At 42.4% G+C, this 17,678-nt stretch overlaps 1 protein-coding gene across 1 annotated transcript; it reads left to right on the forward strand.

Moving 5' to 3' along the window:
• Positions 1-314: 314 nt before the first annotated feature.
• Positions 315-15,394, forward strand: LOC124280702 (mitogen-activated protein kinase kinase kinase 5-like; the record flags this gene model as incomplete). The annotated part of the gene is made up of 10 exons (XM_046716688.1): positions 315-461; positions 5,323-5,427; positions 5,553-5,632; positions 5,772-5,877; positions 7,392-7,545; positions 7,630-7,722; positions 8,618-8,676; positions 13,003-13,088; positions 14,956-15,032; positions 15,332-15,394. Coding segments are annotated over 10 exons (970 nt in total), but the record flags the coding sequence as incomplete, so codon positions are not given.
• Between the last annotated feature and the right edge of the window lie 2,284 nt (positions 15,395-17,678).

Below are 17,678 nucleotides of genomic sequence, written 5' to 3' on the forward strand. Positions count from 1 at the left end.
TGATGGTATTGTTTTCTCAGAAGCTGAGATAAGATATTGGATGGTAACCAATTACAACTGGCCTCTCCCTCTAAGAACGAGGATACAGCCCAAACTTACCTCCTCATGAAAGATGATGATGTGTAGATCAGGTATCACCGTGCCTCCTATGGATCCTATCGCAGCCGTTCCTGCTAATCTGGATACTACTTACGCCAAATCTACTAAAACCTACCTACCCATTTACCATTCTTCAATGCCAAGAATTTTTATGGACATAATATGGAGCCCCTTTTCAAGACTCAGGAGATTGATGAGAACTTTCAACTTATCAGTGATTCCAAGTCCAGAACTTATAGGATTGATGATCGCAGATGGCCCAGTTAGATACCATTTCCAGGAGGATGTTTTCGGACTTAATAGGTCTAGGACTATTAACGAAACTCTCATCACCAAGTTCAAGAACTCTACGGATGAGGAGAGTAGGATGATTTACTCAGCACTACTTATGCAGAAAAAAGATCAACAATTCCTTACAGACCATCTTTCAGCTCTTACTGAAATCACTACCATGACACGTCGGCAAGGGTTACTAGCCTCCTGCTCTTGGAATAAACAATTCACAGAGCCTCTGTACACAGCTCCATGGTCTTCACCGTTACTGTTTGGTGGCAACATTAACAAGGTTTCCAAGGAAGTATCTAAAGATTCTAGAGAAGTTCTCATGATTAAATCTATGGATACGTTAGCCAACGCCTTTAAACAATCAGCACAGAGGTACTCGGGTAAGTCTAAGTTTTCAGGGCTACAGAGGGCCCGGGATAAGAAATTAGCGGCCGTTAATAATCCCAAGAATTCTTTTCGTCGCCCATACAACAAGTTCAGAGGAGGATCAGCTAGAGGCAGATCATCCAGAGGTGCCCGTGGATTTAAACGATGAAAGTCAGGTTCGGAACGACTGGAGTCTTCCACCCCCAGTCGTCCCAGTACAACCTTCTCAAGTGGGTGGACGTCTGCAACTACACTGGGAAAACTGGGGAATACTTCAAGATCCGTATGTATCCAACATCCTTCAGTACGGATATCGTCTACAACTCAAGGCCAAGCCACCGTTAACAGTCGACCCACCAGGGTTCAACGTTCAGCTGGCACTACTACCGATGTTAAGAGAAACAGTTCAGTCTCTACTAAACAAACAGGCCTTAGAAGTTCTCGAGCAGCAAAACATCACACCAGGCTTCTACTCCCCAGTTTTCCTAGTGCCGAAAAAGAATTCCAAAGAGAAGTATCGCCTCATTTACAACATGAGCACCTTCAACAGAGATTTTCTATGCAAACCACCAACGTTTCGCATGATACATTTACCTCAACTCCGTCAGCTAATTGCAGGTCCACTAGATTACATGGTAAGTATAGATCTGCAGGATGCATACCTACACATTCCGATTCATTCCAGGTCAAGGAAATATCTGAGGTTTATGCTAGACGGCATACACTACCAATGGAAAGTACTTCCCTTCGGAATCACTTCGGCCCCTTGGGTATTCACAAGAGTAACCAAGCCTATTGTCTCATACCTACATCGTCAAGGCCTGCGGAGTGCATTTTACCTAGACGACGGTATACAGGTGGATCCAGATCCACAGCGTCTCAGACTACAGCTGGAATTTACAATCAAGCTACTAACACAGTTAGGCTGGTTAGTAAATCTACTCAAGTCGGACCTAGAGCCCACGCAAGATCTGCAGTTTCTAGGTATACGATTCCTTACACCCAGAATCGTTTGGTAGTCCCGGAGGACAGATGGATCAAAATACAACAACTGATTCCCCAAGCCCTACTCTCTCCGTTACCACTACGACAGTGGCAGAGTCTACTGGGACTACTCACATCAGCTCAAGACTTGACACTCAGAGGCAGGCTTCAATTGCGTCCATTACAAGTCCTCATCATTGCTCATCTCGAGGACCCTCTACCATTCAGTCTACCATATATGTCAAACCACATCTACTCTGGTGGACCAAGAGATTGAATGTCTCGCGTGGCGTCTCCTTAGTAGAGCGAATCGGATATACACCTCGTGGGCGGACGTCACTAATAGGCTGGGAGCCCACCTTACGGCAGGACAGCGTCAGCCTATGGAGCATTCAAGAGAGCTTATGTCACATAAATCTGCTAGAGATGCAAGCAGTCATAAACGCCATAAGTCACTGGAGCAACCTGTTACAGAATGCCCAGTTAATGATTCACACAGACAACTCAACAGTGGCGTTTTATGTGAACAAACAAGGGTCAACAAGATCACTGAATCTACTCACCCGATGTTTCAGACTGTTCGAATTAGTCGACAGTCTAAACATTCATATCAAAGCCTGCCACATTCCAGGAGCAAAAAATGTGTTAGCAGACGCGCTCTCTCGGCCGCACCAGCCGTCGCCGACAGAATGGATGCTCCGCACAGAGATATTCAATCAGATAATCATGGAAATAGGATCTCCTCTCATAGACCTATTTGCCACCCGATTCAACAATCAACTGACAACTTTCGTATCGCCAGTGCCAGACGCACTAAGCATATCGTGGGAGGGACTAAATGCGTACGCTTTCCCGCCTCCTGCGTTGATCCCACAAGTCTTGCTAAAAATCAGTCAAACGAAGAGCCTCGATCTGATTTTGGTCTCGCCTTACTGGCCAGCGAGAACGTGGTTTCCAGACCTCATACTAGGAATTGGAAAACCACTACTTCAGCTCCCACTGCGCTCCAATCTACTGATACATCCGCACACCAAACAAGTGCACAAAACACCAGAAGCATACCAACTTCACGTGTGGACTGTATCAAAGCATGTTTGAATAAGAGAGGTTATTCCACCAGAGCGGCGAAGGCGGTCACGCTTGCACTACGTAACTCTACTCGTAACTTGTAATGCGATGACAAGTGGCGCAGTTTGTCAATTATGCTGCTAAGAAAGGATTTTCAGCCAGACTTGCTACACATCCTCAAGTGGCAGAATTCTTGTGTTTCCTCGCCAAACTAAGAATCTGAAAGGATCTACACTATCCACTTATCTTGCAGCCATAAGTTCAGTCATTACTATGAGGGACGGGCCAAGTTGACTTAAACACCAGAGTTACTTTCGCCTTATTACGTGCCTTTTCGATTGGAAGACCAGAAACGCAAGTTTCAAGCGCCAGCCTGGGATCTGAATGTTGTACTTCAACACCTCACAAGTGAGGCTTACGAAGCCATTGTTATCAAGCGTCATTTGAATCATTGACCCACAAAACCTTATTCCTGCTAGCGTTAGCCACTGCAGCCAGGATGTCTGAAATTCACGCTTTGGATTACGAGAGAACACGGTTTGATGATATTCATAACATCGCTCATCTGGGACTTCGATGGGATTTTATTGCGAAAAATCAACTACCAGGTCAACCAGACAGGTTGTTCCATGTCCCAGCTCTCTCATCCATTCTTGGACCACATGATACGATGGACTTATCACTTTGCCCAGTACGTGCACTGAAAATATATCTCCAAAGATCCAAGCAAAGTAGAGGGGAATTCAAAAGATTGTTTATCCCTATATCTACCGCTTCACGGACAGAAGTGTCGCGCACTACTATTTCTATCTGGATCCGAACTGTCATACTAAGAGCCTACAAGGCAGCTGGAATGGACCCTCCAAGTGCTGCTAATCCCCACGAAATTAGAGCACTAACTTCTACTTTAGCTTTACATGGAAATTGTTCATTAAATACCATTATGGAGGGATGTTTTGGAGATCCGATATGGTGTTTGCCAACCATTATCTGAGAGATATCACCACCAAGGACGTCTCAGGTATCCACCATTTCGGTCCCATGGTCCTCGCTCAACAGTTGACAGTTCCACGGAGAAGATAAGTCTATCTTGATGATTTTATACTTATCTGATAACAGTACTAATAGCTACGATGCTATCTATATATATTTGCTTAAGTTAAAATTTTATCTTAAGCTCAGTACTATGATTTTATATCATTATACACATATACCTACAACTCTTACGAGTTCTACTATTATATATATGTTCAGCTTAAGTTCTATCTTTAAGCTCAGTCATATGTTCATTTCATAACATGTATTAGTTAACAAACTCTCAGTAGTTGGTTACTATTATACAGCTTAAGTTATCTTTATACCTTAAGCACAATTATGTTATAGCTTATATATATACATATTGTAAGCTTATTACTTTGGTTCTTATAAAAGTATACTTATAAACTATCTACAGTTTATACTTCACATTAATAGCTTTAGCTTTAATTAATGTTCTATATACTTTTATTATATTCAGTAAATTGTAATAACCTTCTTAAGAGGCAGCTGTTAATATACAGCAGGAATTCAGTTCAGTGCCTTCATGAAGTTCCCATAGGGTTATTACAATTATCTCAGTTCAAATCACTAATTAGTAAAATCCAAAGTATATATAATCCCACCACCTATCCGTTGAGGATTCTACAAACAAATAAGCATGAGTCAGGATAAGAAAAATATGAATTTTTAGAGTAAAATTAATATTTTTACTTATCCTGACTCATGAGGTAAGCCCTCCCGTCCTCCCCACTTAGCACTTTTGATTTCTCGAGAAAAATAAAGTGTTGGGCTCAATACAAAAAAGGAGAGAGTGGAGCACATGGGCTTGGGTGGCGCCCTCGTTCCCGCGCTTGGGGAAAGGGAGGTAACTCATGGTGAGTACTAATGAGTGATTTCTTTTATTGAAGGGAACTTCAATTGGGAGATATACGTGTTCCACTAGGTTCGCCAGAAGAAGAAGACAAGCAAATAAGCATGAGTCAGGATAAGTATAAAATATTAATTTTACTCTAAAAATTTCATATTTGACTTCTTCTCTACCAAAAGTGACACATGTGAAGTTTGCCCTGGAGGCTCATGGAACCATATAGACTATGTTTTCTGTGAAATGATGCTGGAAACCATTTTTTATCTTCTAGTTTGTGGCGGTACCTTATTGATAGCAGTATGATACACATCTATTTTCATAATAATGTGCACACTTACTTCCATTGTGGGTGCTGCCATATAGCTAGAATATTGCTGAGTGCGGCATAAAACTAAACTCACTGACTCCATTGTGGGATTCAGTTATACAAGTGTCAAGTTGGTTCAGTATACAACATGTATATTTCTAAGGATGCAGGTATGTGTCAAGGCATCTTGTATTTAGAATGTCATTCTAGTGCATTTGGACCTTATGTATTGAATGAGAAGATCCAACGCATCAAGTTATACAAGATGTATTTGCCTCATCTGGAACCTGAAGACACTTGGTTTAAGGACTGAAACAATGTTTTTTTTCACAGGATCATCTGAAGTGCCTGTTGAATGGCATCCGAGGACACATATTGGACCCTAACGTGCGAGCTCTAAATACAGCCCTAGGTAGGTGATGCATGCTCTCTCGCCAGGCTGCTCATATCTTGTTTTCCAGTGTGATATTTATATACTAGAAGTAGGGTACAGTGATGAGACATACATTGTTGGAGCTTGTGGTTTCTGTGTTACAGATGAGCTGAGAGATAGCCTGACATTTGACCAGACAGCGCTGATGGAGATCCAGCTAGCTCTTTATGTGTTGCATGAAGCTGTGAGTCTGACAGTCATACATGGTCAACAAGGCCTTAGCTATATATGTTTTACTCTTCAGTAATATCATGGTAATATAAAGAGTGACAGTTTTATGGCTTGTAGTGTAACAATGAAGGTAATGAATTGTGTTAATGCAGGTGAGCACATGTCTCAAGACGCACAAGATTCAGCCCCACTGGATGTTTGCGCTAGATGGGTTGGTACGCGGTGCGGTGCAGACAACCCTGGTCATACTGGCTCCAGGTGAGATATGCTGAACGGTCTGCACTTATCATGCTGGCTCCAGGTGAGATATGCTGAACGGTCTGAACTTATCATGCTGGCTCCAGGTGAGATATGCTGAACGGTCTGCACTTATCATGCTGGCTCAAGGTGAGATATGCTGAACGGTCTGCACTTATCATACTGGCTCCAGGTGAGATATGCTGAACGGTCTGCACTTATCATGCTGGCTCCAGGTGAGATATGCTGAAGCGGTCTGCACTTGTCATACTGGCTCCAGGTGAGATATGCTGAACGGTCTGCACTTATCATACTGGCTCCAGGTGAGATATGCTGAACGGTCTGCACTTATCATGCTGGCTCCAGGTGAGATATGCTGAACGGTCTGCACTTGTCATACTGGCTCCAGGTGAGATATGCTGAACGGTCTGCACTTGTCATACTGGCTCCAGGTGAGATATGCTGAACGGTCTGCACTTATCATACTGGCTCCAGGTGAGATATGCTGAACGGTCTGCACTTATCATGCTGGCTCAAGGTGAGATATGCTGAACGGTCTGCACTTATCATACTGGCTCCAGGTGAGATATGCTGAACGGTCTGCACTTGTCATGCTGGCTCCAGGTGAGATATGCTGAACGGTCTGCACTTATCATGCTGGCTCCAGGTGAGATATGCTGAACGGTCTGCACTTGTCATAATGGCTCCAGGTGAGATATGCTGAACGGTCTGAACTTATCATAATGGCTCCAGGTGAGATATGCTGAACGGTCTGCACTTGTCATAATGGCTCCAGGTGAGATATGCTGAACGGTCTGCACTTATCATAATGGCTCCAGGAGAGATATGCTGAATGGTCTGCACTTGTCATACTAGCTCTAGGTGAGATATGCTGAATGGTCTGCACTTGTCATACTAGCTCCAGGTGAGATATGCTGAACGGTCTGCACTTGTCATACTGGCTCCAGGTGAGATATGCTGAACGGTCTGCACTTATCATGCTGGCTCCAGGTGAGATATGCTGAACGGTCTGCACTTGTCATACTGGCTCCAGGTGAGATATGCTGAACGGTCTGCACTTATCATGCTGGCTCCAGGTGAGATGTGCTGAACCGTCTGCACTTATCATACTGGCTCCAGGTGAGATATGCTGAACGGTCTGCACTTATCATAATGGCTCCAGGTGAGATATGCTGAACGGTCTGCACTTATCATAATGGCTCCAGGTGAGATATGCTGAACGGTCTGCACTTATCATGCTGGCTCCAGGTGAGATATTCTGAACGGTCTGCACTTGTCATACTGGCTCCAGGAGAGATATGCTGAATGGTCTTCACTTGTCATACTGGCTGCAGCTGAGATATGCTGAATGGTCTGCACTTTCAGAGTATTCTGAATACTTTGTACTTGTCATACTTTAGCCAAGTTGGAAAGACATTAGCACACCATCAGACATACATAAGGTAACATGTATTGGTATGTTTGTATCATGAGTCCACACATGGAAATACACAGGTGTTTTGTCGTATTGACAGAATTTGATGGTCAAGCATCAGGAGACCAGATTGAGGATGAAGTAGTCACTTCTGGGGTGTCATCTGCAAACTCACTCAAACCGCTGTCATTCAGGAAGGCAGCTGGTCGAGAACTGCAGTCTGAGCTGGAGCATATGGAGGAGGAGAACTTCAGGTAGGCCCACCTGCATGAGTGTGTCATGCACTGCCAGATGCTGGATACAGATGCTAGACACTTACCTCTGTCTTGTGTGTGTAGGTTGCTGAAGGAGTTGGTGGAGGTGCAGAGGTCCTACCAGAGCCTGCTCCACAGATCCATAGAGGAGAAGAAGCTACAAGTGTCACATCTGTCGTGAGTTTAAGTCACTTCTTTTTGCTTAGGGACCGTTCATAATTTATGGGGTGTGGGATGGGTTGTGTGTGTGTGTGTGTGTGTGTGTGTGTGTGTGTGTGCGTGCGTGCGTGCGTGCGTGCGTCGCGTCGCGTCGCGTCGCGTCGCGTCGCGTCGCGCGTCGCGTCGAAGGCGTCGCGGCGCGCGTCGCGTCGCGTCGCGCGTCGCGTCGCGCGCGCGTCGTCGTCGCGCGTCGCGGCGTCGCGTGCGTGCATGTGAGAGAGACTCACCTGGAGTCATACATTTTGTTCTGGGGAGGTAGCGGGGATCATGATTTTTTTACACATGTACTTGGGGGTTAGCGGTACCTGTTATCAGAGAGTGAAAGGCCTATACTATATGTATGATACTTCAAAGGTAGGGCCACCGCATTGATTTCATGATCAATTTAGGCCAGGGGCTGGCACCGTGATTAACTTCATGAATTACAGTATCTCATCAGTGCCTTTTGTAGAGTTTAACTGTGTTAGTATGTCTGTATTCACAGCCTTTATGTGTTGTGAGTGAATGTTTGGTCTGCAGGCGCTGTGCCTGTATTGCACCATACTAGGAAGACTGGCAAGGCCGGACATGATGACCTGGTGTTGAGTTTGATGTCACATGCTTGTTGCTTCACCACGGAGTGATTGCTCCAGGTTTGTTATTGTGAGCAATGGTCCACCCTGTCATGATACAGGGACACTCAAACATGTCATTTAGTCTGATCCAAACGGTTGCCTTCAACCATTGTAGGTAGCAGGGCACCCACTGGGAATTCCACCTTTAGTCATCTTAATGGCAGTCACAAGATAAGTTGAATATTGTCACAAGTTTGCTCACTTTTGATTAAATGATCATGTCAATGTTTCCTTTTTAGTTTACTAGTGTCCAATAAAGATCAAAATCTGGCTCTGAAGTCTCAGACTATGTCTGCAGGTAAGTGTCTCCATGGAAACATGTTGATGCTGTCTCTGGTGCTGATGCTATATCACAATGAGCATCCTTCTGAGGCCATCCGTATTTTTTTTTCTGTGTTTCTCATCTCCCGACCGACCCAAATTTTCCTTCCGACGGAACCCCCAAATTTTTATTTTATTTTACAGAATGCCGCCGACAGCAATAATTTCAGCCCGATCAAACGAAAAATGTGTCTTGAAAGTCAACTCAAGCATCTAAATGGGCAATCTTTATGAATTTATCTTCACTTCACTAATCCGCTTGGAGCGCTGATCCGGATGGTCCAACCTTAAACTGACAGCGCATGTGTTATGCGCGATGGGAGCTGTTCTTGTTACTAAACACTTAGGGACTGTTAACCAGTACAGCCTTCACCATCACCGTTAATGTTCAAACTGGTACATATGGACGGTATATCTTTTCCCTTGACCGATGATATATCAAGTGTGATATCCTGAAATATTTGTTATGTGATTCCATGATACACCGGGGATAGCCATGACTGCTTATATTGCATTAATGAATTGCAAAAAGGCCATTCAAAGCGAGGCCGGTGGAATCTGCTGATCGTTTTCAGGTCATATTTTGTCATTTTGTTGACGTTTTGCAATCGGTAATTCAATTCTGTCACTAGATGTCTGAAGATCACACTTTTAAGCCTGCAGTGTATTTTTGCATTTGTACTCAAATCTATATCGTATTACGCAGATTAGGCTGCATTCATGTAATTCAGTACGGCCGGGAGCTGATGTTGTCCGCGAAATGTGAAGACATTGTTATGCAACTTGTGAATTTCGTAGTGAATTTTATCTGATATTTTTGTATGATGGTGCGTGTGTACTTTAATATTACATTACACATGCATGACTTTATTCAGTCATTGTACATAAGTATCATCTGTTAAATTTGTAAAAAAATAAACAATGCATACACATATCTACATGGAATTTATGTCATCAAAAACATATTTGTTTTTAAACACATTTTCTATGTTAATTCCTAACAAACAGACATAACAATAAAGTTTTCTTCAGAACGGTTGAATGAAAATCAGAATATAAAGCTATAGCTAGATAGTGTATGGTCTGTCACGTGAAATATTTGATGAACATAATGTTACTAAAACAAGAAGATACATAGGTCATTCTATACACATATAATTCTATCATACACATCCTCTTGGGTGGTCAGACTGATCTGTTGTTTGTTGAGACAAATCTCTGTAAATGAGTACTTATGTTTAGAGGTTGAATGGTGTTAAACCTTTGTAAGAAATGGATCAATGAATTAACATATATAATGACTCACAGCACTGACTGATGGGCACATTTTATAAGGGCTATAAATATTTTATTTCAAACTATGATGACTGGTGTTTATGCTGCAACCGACAACTTGGACAATAGGTGTATGGTACATTAAGTATGCGTCAGAAACATATATTGTCAGAATTTAAAAACAAAATGAAATGTGTGAAGAACTGCTGATCAAAACGTACTATTCATATTTATAATTAAAGGTTACATTCTACGCAGAATTTCTTCAATTGTCAGGGATGTGTAATAAACACTTTGCGATAAAGGTCTTCCAGGGGATACAGGTCAGTTGGTTGGAGGTGTATCTCCGATTCTTTTCACATTGAGATCAGTGGTAGTATGAGAACTATTTGTTAAATTTGAATGCGGCAATAGTTGAAGAATGACCGTCGGAAATAACATAAGGGCTGATATATAAAGTGAGTCTACATTATTTCATAGATGCCATGACACCCGAGACTTACACTGTCTCGTGTTCTGTGGTAGGAAATGCCGTGACTATATACCGATTTTTCATGGCATTTTCCTGTTATCTTCTATCGTGTCAATTCGTATTGCGCTTGGAAATTAAACTGTGGACCTGCAACCAGTGAGCTACCAGTGGACGACAGCCTTTGACCGGTGGCCTAAAAACCTACAAAAAGTGATAAATCATTCCAAAAGTAAAGAAAGTGCCAGTTTTGAAGAACTGACTTTGTTGTATTATGATCCAATGCGACATTTAAAGAGGCTCTATTAAAAGTTTGTAGCATAATTATTCCATGTAGTTTCCTTATGTTTAATGATATATGAACTGTCTAAAATTGAGAGAAAAGGATTTTCACAATAAGAAAAGCCTCTTTTTATGGTCTGGGTACTGTAGGAGGGTCATTTTCTGTCAACAGCTGGCAGAAGATGGCAAACTGCTACTTTTTTTTTCCTTTTTCTTTAGGGGGGTCTTCTTTTTTTTTGGGGGGGGAAGATGAGAGAAACATAAAAAAAATTGTGGATGGCCTTACTGTTAACTGTACCCATGTCATCCTCCTTGTGTGTTGTAATGATTCAATTTCTGTCTCCCCCAAAACCTTGTTTTACCTGTATCCAACTCATAATTATCCTAGGGTCATCAGTTTTCACTGGCAGAAGAATCATTTGCACATAAACTTAGAACAATTATAACATGGAACCAAATGTTGATGAGGTTAATATTATTTCGGTCAGATGTTAATATGTAAGTCTGTGAAATGAAACTGATTCGATTACTTCTGAGTTCGGAAGTGCGGCCATGACACTAGGAAATTATGTCATTTGTTTACGCTCTCCTTATTGGCTTGCTGTTTACATCAAATGAGTTTTTCAGAGGCAATGTGATTTTATGATAGCCTGCATGAACACAAAGCAGATGATCTGTCAGTCACAGAGCTTTTGACAGTACTAAAACGTTTGCAGTACTATTTTATCGGAGTGGTGAGTTCAGTCATAGTCTTTTTCACACCGATATCTCAAAGTTGCTCAAAAACTTATCGTTTGTTATATGATTCTGTATGGAAATATGAGATGAGTCGAAACATGTGACAACAATAATAAAATGTCTAACATAATTCAGTATCCAAAATTTGCTGTCTGCCTGTTATCCCATGACTGTGACAAGTGTGACTAATAACTTATCTGCCAGGAACACAACATGACGTCTTCCACACTATATTGAGATAATACTTCCGCCAGGAGCACAACATGACGTCTTCCACACTATATTGAGATAATGCTTCCGCCAGGAGCACAACATGACGTCTTCCACACTATATTGAGATAATACTTCCGCCAGGAGCACAACATGACGTCTTCCACACTATATCGAGATAATACTTCCGCCAGGAGCACAACATGACATCTTCCACACTATATTGAGATAATACTTCTGCCAGGAGCACAACATGACGTCTCCCACACTATATCGAGATAATACTGCTGTTTGAGCACAACATGACGTCTTCCACACTATATTGAGATAATACTTCTGCCAGGAGCACAACATGACGTCTTCCACACTATATCGAGATAATACTTCTGCCAGGAGCACAACATGACGTCTTCCACACTATATCGAGATAATACTTCTGCCAGGAGCACAACATGACGTCTTCCACACTATATCGAGATAATACTGCTGTTTGAGCACAACATGACGTCTTCCACACTATATCGAGATAATACTTCTGCCAGGAGCACAACATGACGTCTTCCACACTATATCGAGATAATACTTCTGCCAGGAGCACAACATGACGTCTTCCACACTATATCGAGATAATACTTCTGTTTGAGCACAACATGACGTCTTCCACACTATATTGAGATAATACTTCTGCCAGGAGCACAACATGACGTCTTCCACACTATATTGAGATAATACTTCTGCCAGGAGCACAACATGACGTCTTCCACACTATATCGAGATAAAACTTCTGCCAGGAGCACAACATGACATCTTCCACACTATATTGAGATAATACTTCCGCCAGGAGCACAACATGACGTCTTGCACACTATATCGAGATAATACTTCTGTTTGAGCACAACATGACGTCTTCCACACTATATTGAGATAATACTTCTGTTTGAGCACAACATGACGTCTTCCACACTATATTGAGATAATACTTCTGCCAGGAGCACAACATGACGTCTTCCACACTATATCGAGATAATACTTCTGTTTGAGCACAACATGACGTCTTCCACACTATATCAAGATAAAACTTCTGCCAGGAGCACAACATGACATCTTCCACACTATATCGAGATAATACTTCTGCCAGGAGTACAACATGACGTCTTCCACACTATATCGAGATAAAACTTCTGCCAGGAGCACAACATGATGTCTTCCACACTATATTGAGATAATACTTCTGCCAGGAGCACAACATGACGTTGCCTTCGGCACTATATCAAGAGATTGTCCCCAGTGCTATGTTAGGATAATACTTCTATGACATTTGTGTTGAAGGTGTTCCAGAGATTCAGGTGATCCCTGACTCGGAACTAGTGTCCTGGCTGTCTCAACGGAACTTTGACCAGGACACCATTCACAAGGTCAGTTCTCAGTCTCATTGGTACATTATGTCCATCATTTAGTTTGTGAAGCTCAAACTCCGGCCAATCTTTCTGTATGCCACAAGGTACATAAGTCAGCATTTGGCACCATTTGGGCTGTAGAGGGCTTTTATTTTGAATAAAATTTGTTGGTAATTTTCCTTAAAGGCCGGGAGCAAATCTAGTAGTAGTCTCCACTGGCTACTCCTCAGCAGTGTAGATGTTATCTGCCCATGAGTGACAGGACTGTAATGGCTATGGGTGCCTGGCAAGAGTCTGGTGATGGTCAAAGGTCAACCTTGGAATTTACTACTAGAATAGATAGTGCCTTAGAGTAAATGCCAACTCTTTCACAATATATACTGGCCACATAAAGAAACTGTGCACACAGAAAATATAAAGATAGGCAGACAGCGTCTTTATGCATAAATAAAGGTGTGAACATAGCAAGTATTGGAGACAATCAAACGCTCATGCAGGTGCCAGGCGACGTGAAGTCATTGATGGTGGTCTATGGACTTGCAATGTGTTACTGCACGTGCAGCCTGTGAAATTCAGAAATTGCTGTCACTGTCGAAAGCTTGATCTTTGGTCATTCAAACGTTCACAAATTCACATGAGAAGTCACATGCACATCATGCCAAGATTAACATGTGCTCAACGTCATGAAACCATTGGAATGGTTCGAGCAGGCATGAGCCAACAACAGGTGGCAGCACATTTCCAATGCCATCGTAACACGATATCTGCATTGGTCAGGCGTTAGGGAAACAGTAATGACGTCGCCGACTACCCACGTTATGGGCGTCCCCGAGTAACGACGCCAAGACAGGACAGATGGATTCGGGTGACTCATATCAGTCACAGGTTCCAGATGGCAGTGACCACGTCCCAAACCATTCCCCAGGCCTTCATTTGGAAAATTTGGTAGCCTCTATGCATCGTCGATGCACTGCTGTGCATCACGCGCATGATGGTCATACCCGTTATTGACTTTGTGACTTCGACGTGTGACCCCCGACTCAATTTTGAACTTCTGACGTCATCGTTATGGATATTGTTCATGTTCTTTTGACATGTTGTTGAGGCCCGATACTTCAGCTTATAAAGCGTCTACATCATGTCGTCTTTTTTGTGTTGTATTCCAATTCTGAAGGAATTTTCTGTGTGCACAGTTTCTTTATGTGGCTAGTATATGTTAATGATTAGCATATATGAAATTTCAAATTTTACTTATTTTCTGAAAATATAATCTTCAACATGGTGATGTCAGCATCAAACAAGTGTACAGCCCTAACCCTGCAGAGCATGGGGTCAGGGGGTGGGGAGGTGGCATTTTCACAGCCTTCTTGAAATATGCAACTTTCAGCCAACTCACAGGCTTATTTCTTATGGAAGCGTACCTCTTCTGGCCACCTGACTGATACAGGGGAAATTCAAATCTGGATTTGAAAAAAAGAGAAATATATTTTCATAATGTATGTTTTGTAGGCTGTCTGCATCCATACATTTTTCAGTGAGTCTTCATAACCTACTTCTTTACACTATGGCCACATATCAGCCTGAACCAGTAAGTCAATTTTTGTGATTGCATTGCTTTTCATCTAAGGACGGCTTTGACAAGGCAAGGCCACACCCCAACTGTGTATAGGTTTGAACCCTTGCCTTTAAGTGAGAATACATAGTAATAATTTTTAGAAATTATAAATGAGAAACATAATGAATAATTTTTCATGAAGCGTTGTGCTTATGACAGAGTATTGACAAGGTTGCTCTTTAAACTTGTTCTGTATCAGGAAAGTAAACAATGTGAATCATTTTAATATTGAGTGAGACAAAGTGAGTATCCTCCTTGCATGTGCTACAGGTGTGCCAGGAGGAGTACACTCTGCCTGACCTGCTGGAGCTGGCCACCAAGGAAGACCTCACTCGCCTTCAACTCAAGTAGGTTACACAGACATTCTGTACTCTCAGTCTAGATTCATCATGGCACAGTATTAACTTCAGTATTGAAAGGCTAGGAACACTGAAGCATACTTATTTCAAAAGAATTGATATTGCCACCATAAACTTGGCAGTTCATCCCTTGGGTCTAAACTACTAGGATCCCTGGGTGTACAGAGTTGTAGATTTATCAAGGGTCACTGGTTTGAGGGGAGTTGTCACTAAGTCACCAGGGTTTTTGTCTGGAAACTACTTTCCTGAAACAGTTTGCAATCAGTACATCCAATGGCTTATTACAGGGGCGGTGTGTTGTGTCGACTATGGCGGCTCCTGACCCACCGAGCCCAGCATCCTGCACCCAGGTGACAGTGACAGAGATCCGCTGTACATACCACCATCCCTACACAGTTCATCACTCCACCCCTCACCACTTGCTGTACCTCCTTCTCCCAACACCAGCAGTGTGGCTGGGGTGCCATCATCAGTGGGATACAATGTTACACCCATCATGTCCTCCATTTGCCAGTCAGCATTGCACTACAGTTGGGGAGAGCCCAGTACTACAGCTTCTTCCAGAAGGGGGACATGCAGCCAGACTGGTCTAACTCCACTACAATAAGTCAGTAATAAAAGGAAGGTTCACAGTCCTAACAGTCTTGTGCCACTGTAATCAGGGGAGACAGAGACTCACACTGCAAAGCTGGCCACAAAAACATATCACAAGCAAGTGTTTCTTTTAGGTTTTTTGCAGGCATAAAAACAGTTTAATGTGACTGGTACTCTTAGTTGTTTTCCTGTGAACTGATTTTATTTGTACACATTGTTGGCTGAGTTGTTACTGGTTTCTCTAGTGCGGTTTTGCATCTACCTATTGAGGACAACTTTACCCTCCTGACATGGACAACATAGATTCCTACCATGTTTTTTCTAGCAGAAGATGTGTACTGCCAACAATGATTACTGCTGCCAGTGTGCTGTACATGCTGGAAATAGAAGGAGCTGGTGGAGAATACATGAACAGAAAGAAGTCATTTCCCTCTGTGCCCAGTCATAACATACATCACATCACATAGAAGTCATCAGTGTCCAACCGTCAGTCTGAACCAGCCACTACCTCTTTGTCAACTCATTCAAGGCAGGCAGCCAACCCATCTTTAGGGGGACCTCTGTGACCCGGACATGAGTGTGGGCAGTTAGTACCTCCATCATTACACCTTGAGAACAATACCGCGACTGACCAGGCACTTTAGGCTCAGTACTAGAGTGTACTAAGTGTAGTTGAGAACAACATAATGTTTTATGCTGTATAGCTGACTGTGAATCTGTGCACCAGTACACATTTCAACATTGGCAGATCAAATGTTCAATTCTACTCTGATGCTGTTAACTCAATGGTGGAGCTCATAAGGAGATATAAGGGTAGATAACTCAATGGGTTATTTTATTTTAAGTCTTGTTGTGTTTGACTCAGCATTATCAGCCCTGTGTTCAGCAGTATGTGGTGCTGGTGTTTTGTCTTATAGTGTGTCTGATTATTTCCAGTCAAAGAAAAGGATGGAAATTATTCATGAGTGTCCTACAGAAGTTGAGGGCAATGTTGTGGTACTTAAAGCAAAGGTGTGACTGACCCTATCTTGTACCTGTTAAGTAGACAAAACACCTAGAAATGTTACAATGTAGGAAACATATGCCATGTTTTGGACCTACTGAATGCAGGGCTGCATTTGTTTTGTTAATGGAAACCAGTTTGTGTGATCTATGTTACATTACTTAACATGTCTACTTCAAGTTCATTTGTTTTGTTTGCATTTCTGTGGAAGCTGACACTTGCCATCATTAACTAGCTGATCATGCCATGATGTGCAACTGGTACCTTTCATGAGTAAATCCATACCTTTTGTAATCATCTACACATTGCCATATGTAGGCCCTTGAATAGTCCCGGGCTTATCCCATCTACAGTTGATTCTCTTGTATGATCGCTGGTCAGAACCTCTCCAGGGGTGTTGAAGCATTTCACTCACAGCTAGAGAGGCCAAAGTAGGGCAGCATGGTACATGCTGGCTCCAGCCGCAAGCTGATACAATCCCATGCTGATAGGGTGTCTCCACCCAAGCACTTCAACCATAAGTTTTCACTTCCAGATGGTGCTTATTATTTGTACACATAAGCTTTGTACTCACATCAGATACTAGTTCATGTCTGAAGTGACCACAAGTGACTTCGATCATACAGTTCCACTACAATTTGTAGTTTGGGTGAATCTCATACTAAGCAGATTCATAATGAGATGGGGGGATACTCACCTTACTGGGTTGTGCAAACATAGATTAGTTGTGTGTGTGAAACAGGTCTCATCATAAGACAATGTTTTGAGCAAACATATTTCATTTAAATACGTATAGTCATAGTATTAAAGTCTTGAGAAGGCATGTTGCATCACAGCTGATCCTATCAACTCTTTACTGGAAATCTTCTTGCTGAGATGCCTTGTCAATAAGACAGGTGATGCACATAAGCTTGCTTTAAAGATTTAAAGGCTTACCTAACTGCTGAAAACTTTACATCATCACAATATGCCCCATCTTTACATTCATGTTTTGATCACTTTCAAGTGAAAATGTGTATTGAAGGATCAGTTCTCTT

This window comes from Haliotis rubra, unplaced genomic scaffold (genome assembly GCF_003918875.1).
Source record: "Haliotis rubra isolate DU_JTF1 unplaced genomic scaffold, ASM391887v1 Scf2718, whole genome shotgun sequence".
Taxonomy (NCBI): domain Eukaryota; kingdom Metazoa; phylum Mollusca; class Gastropoda; order Lepetellida; family Haliotidae; genus Haliotis; species Haliotis rubra.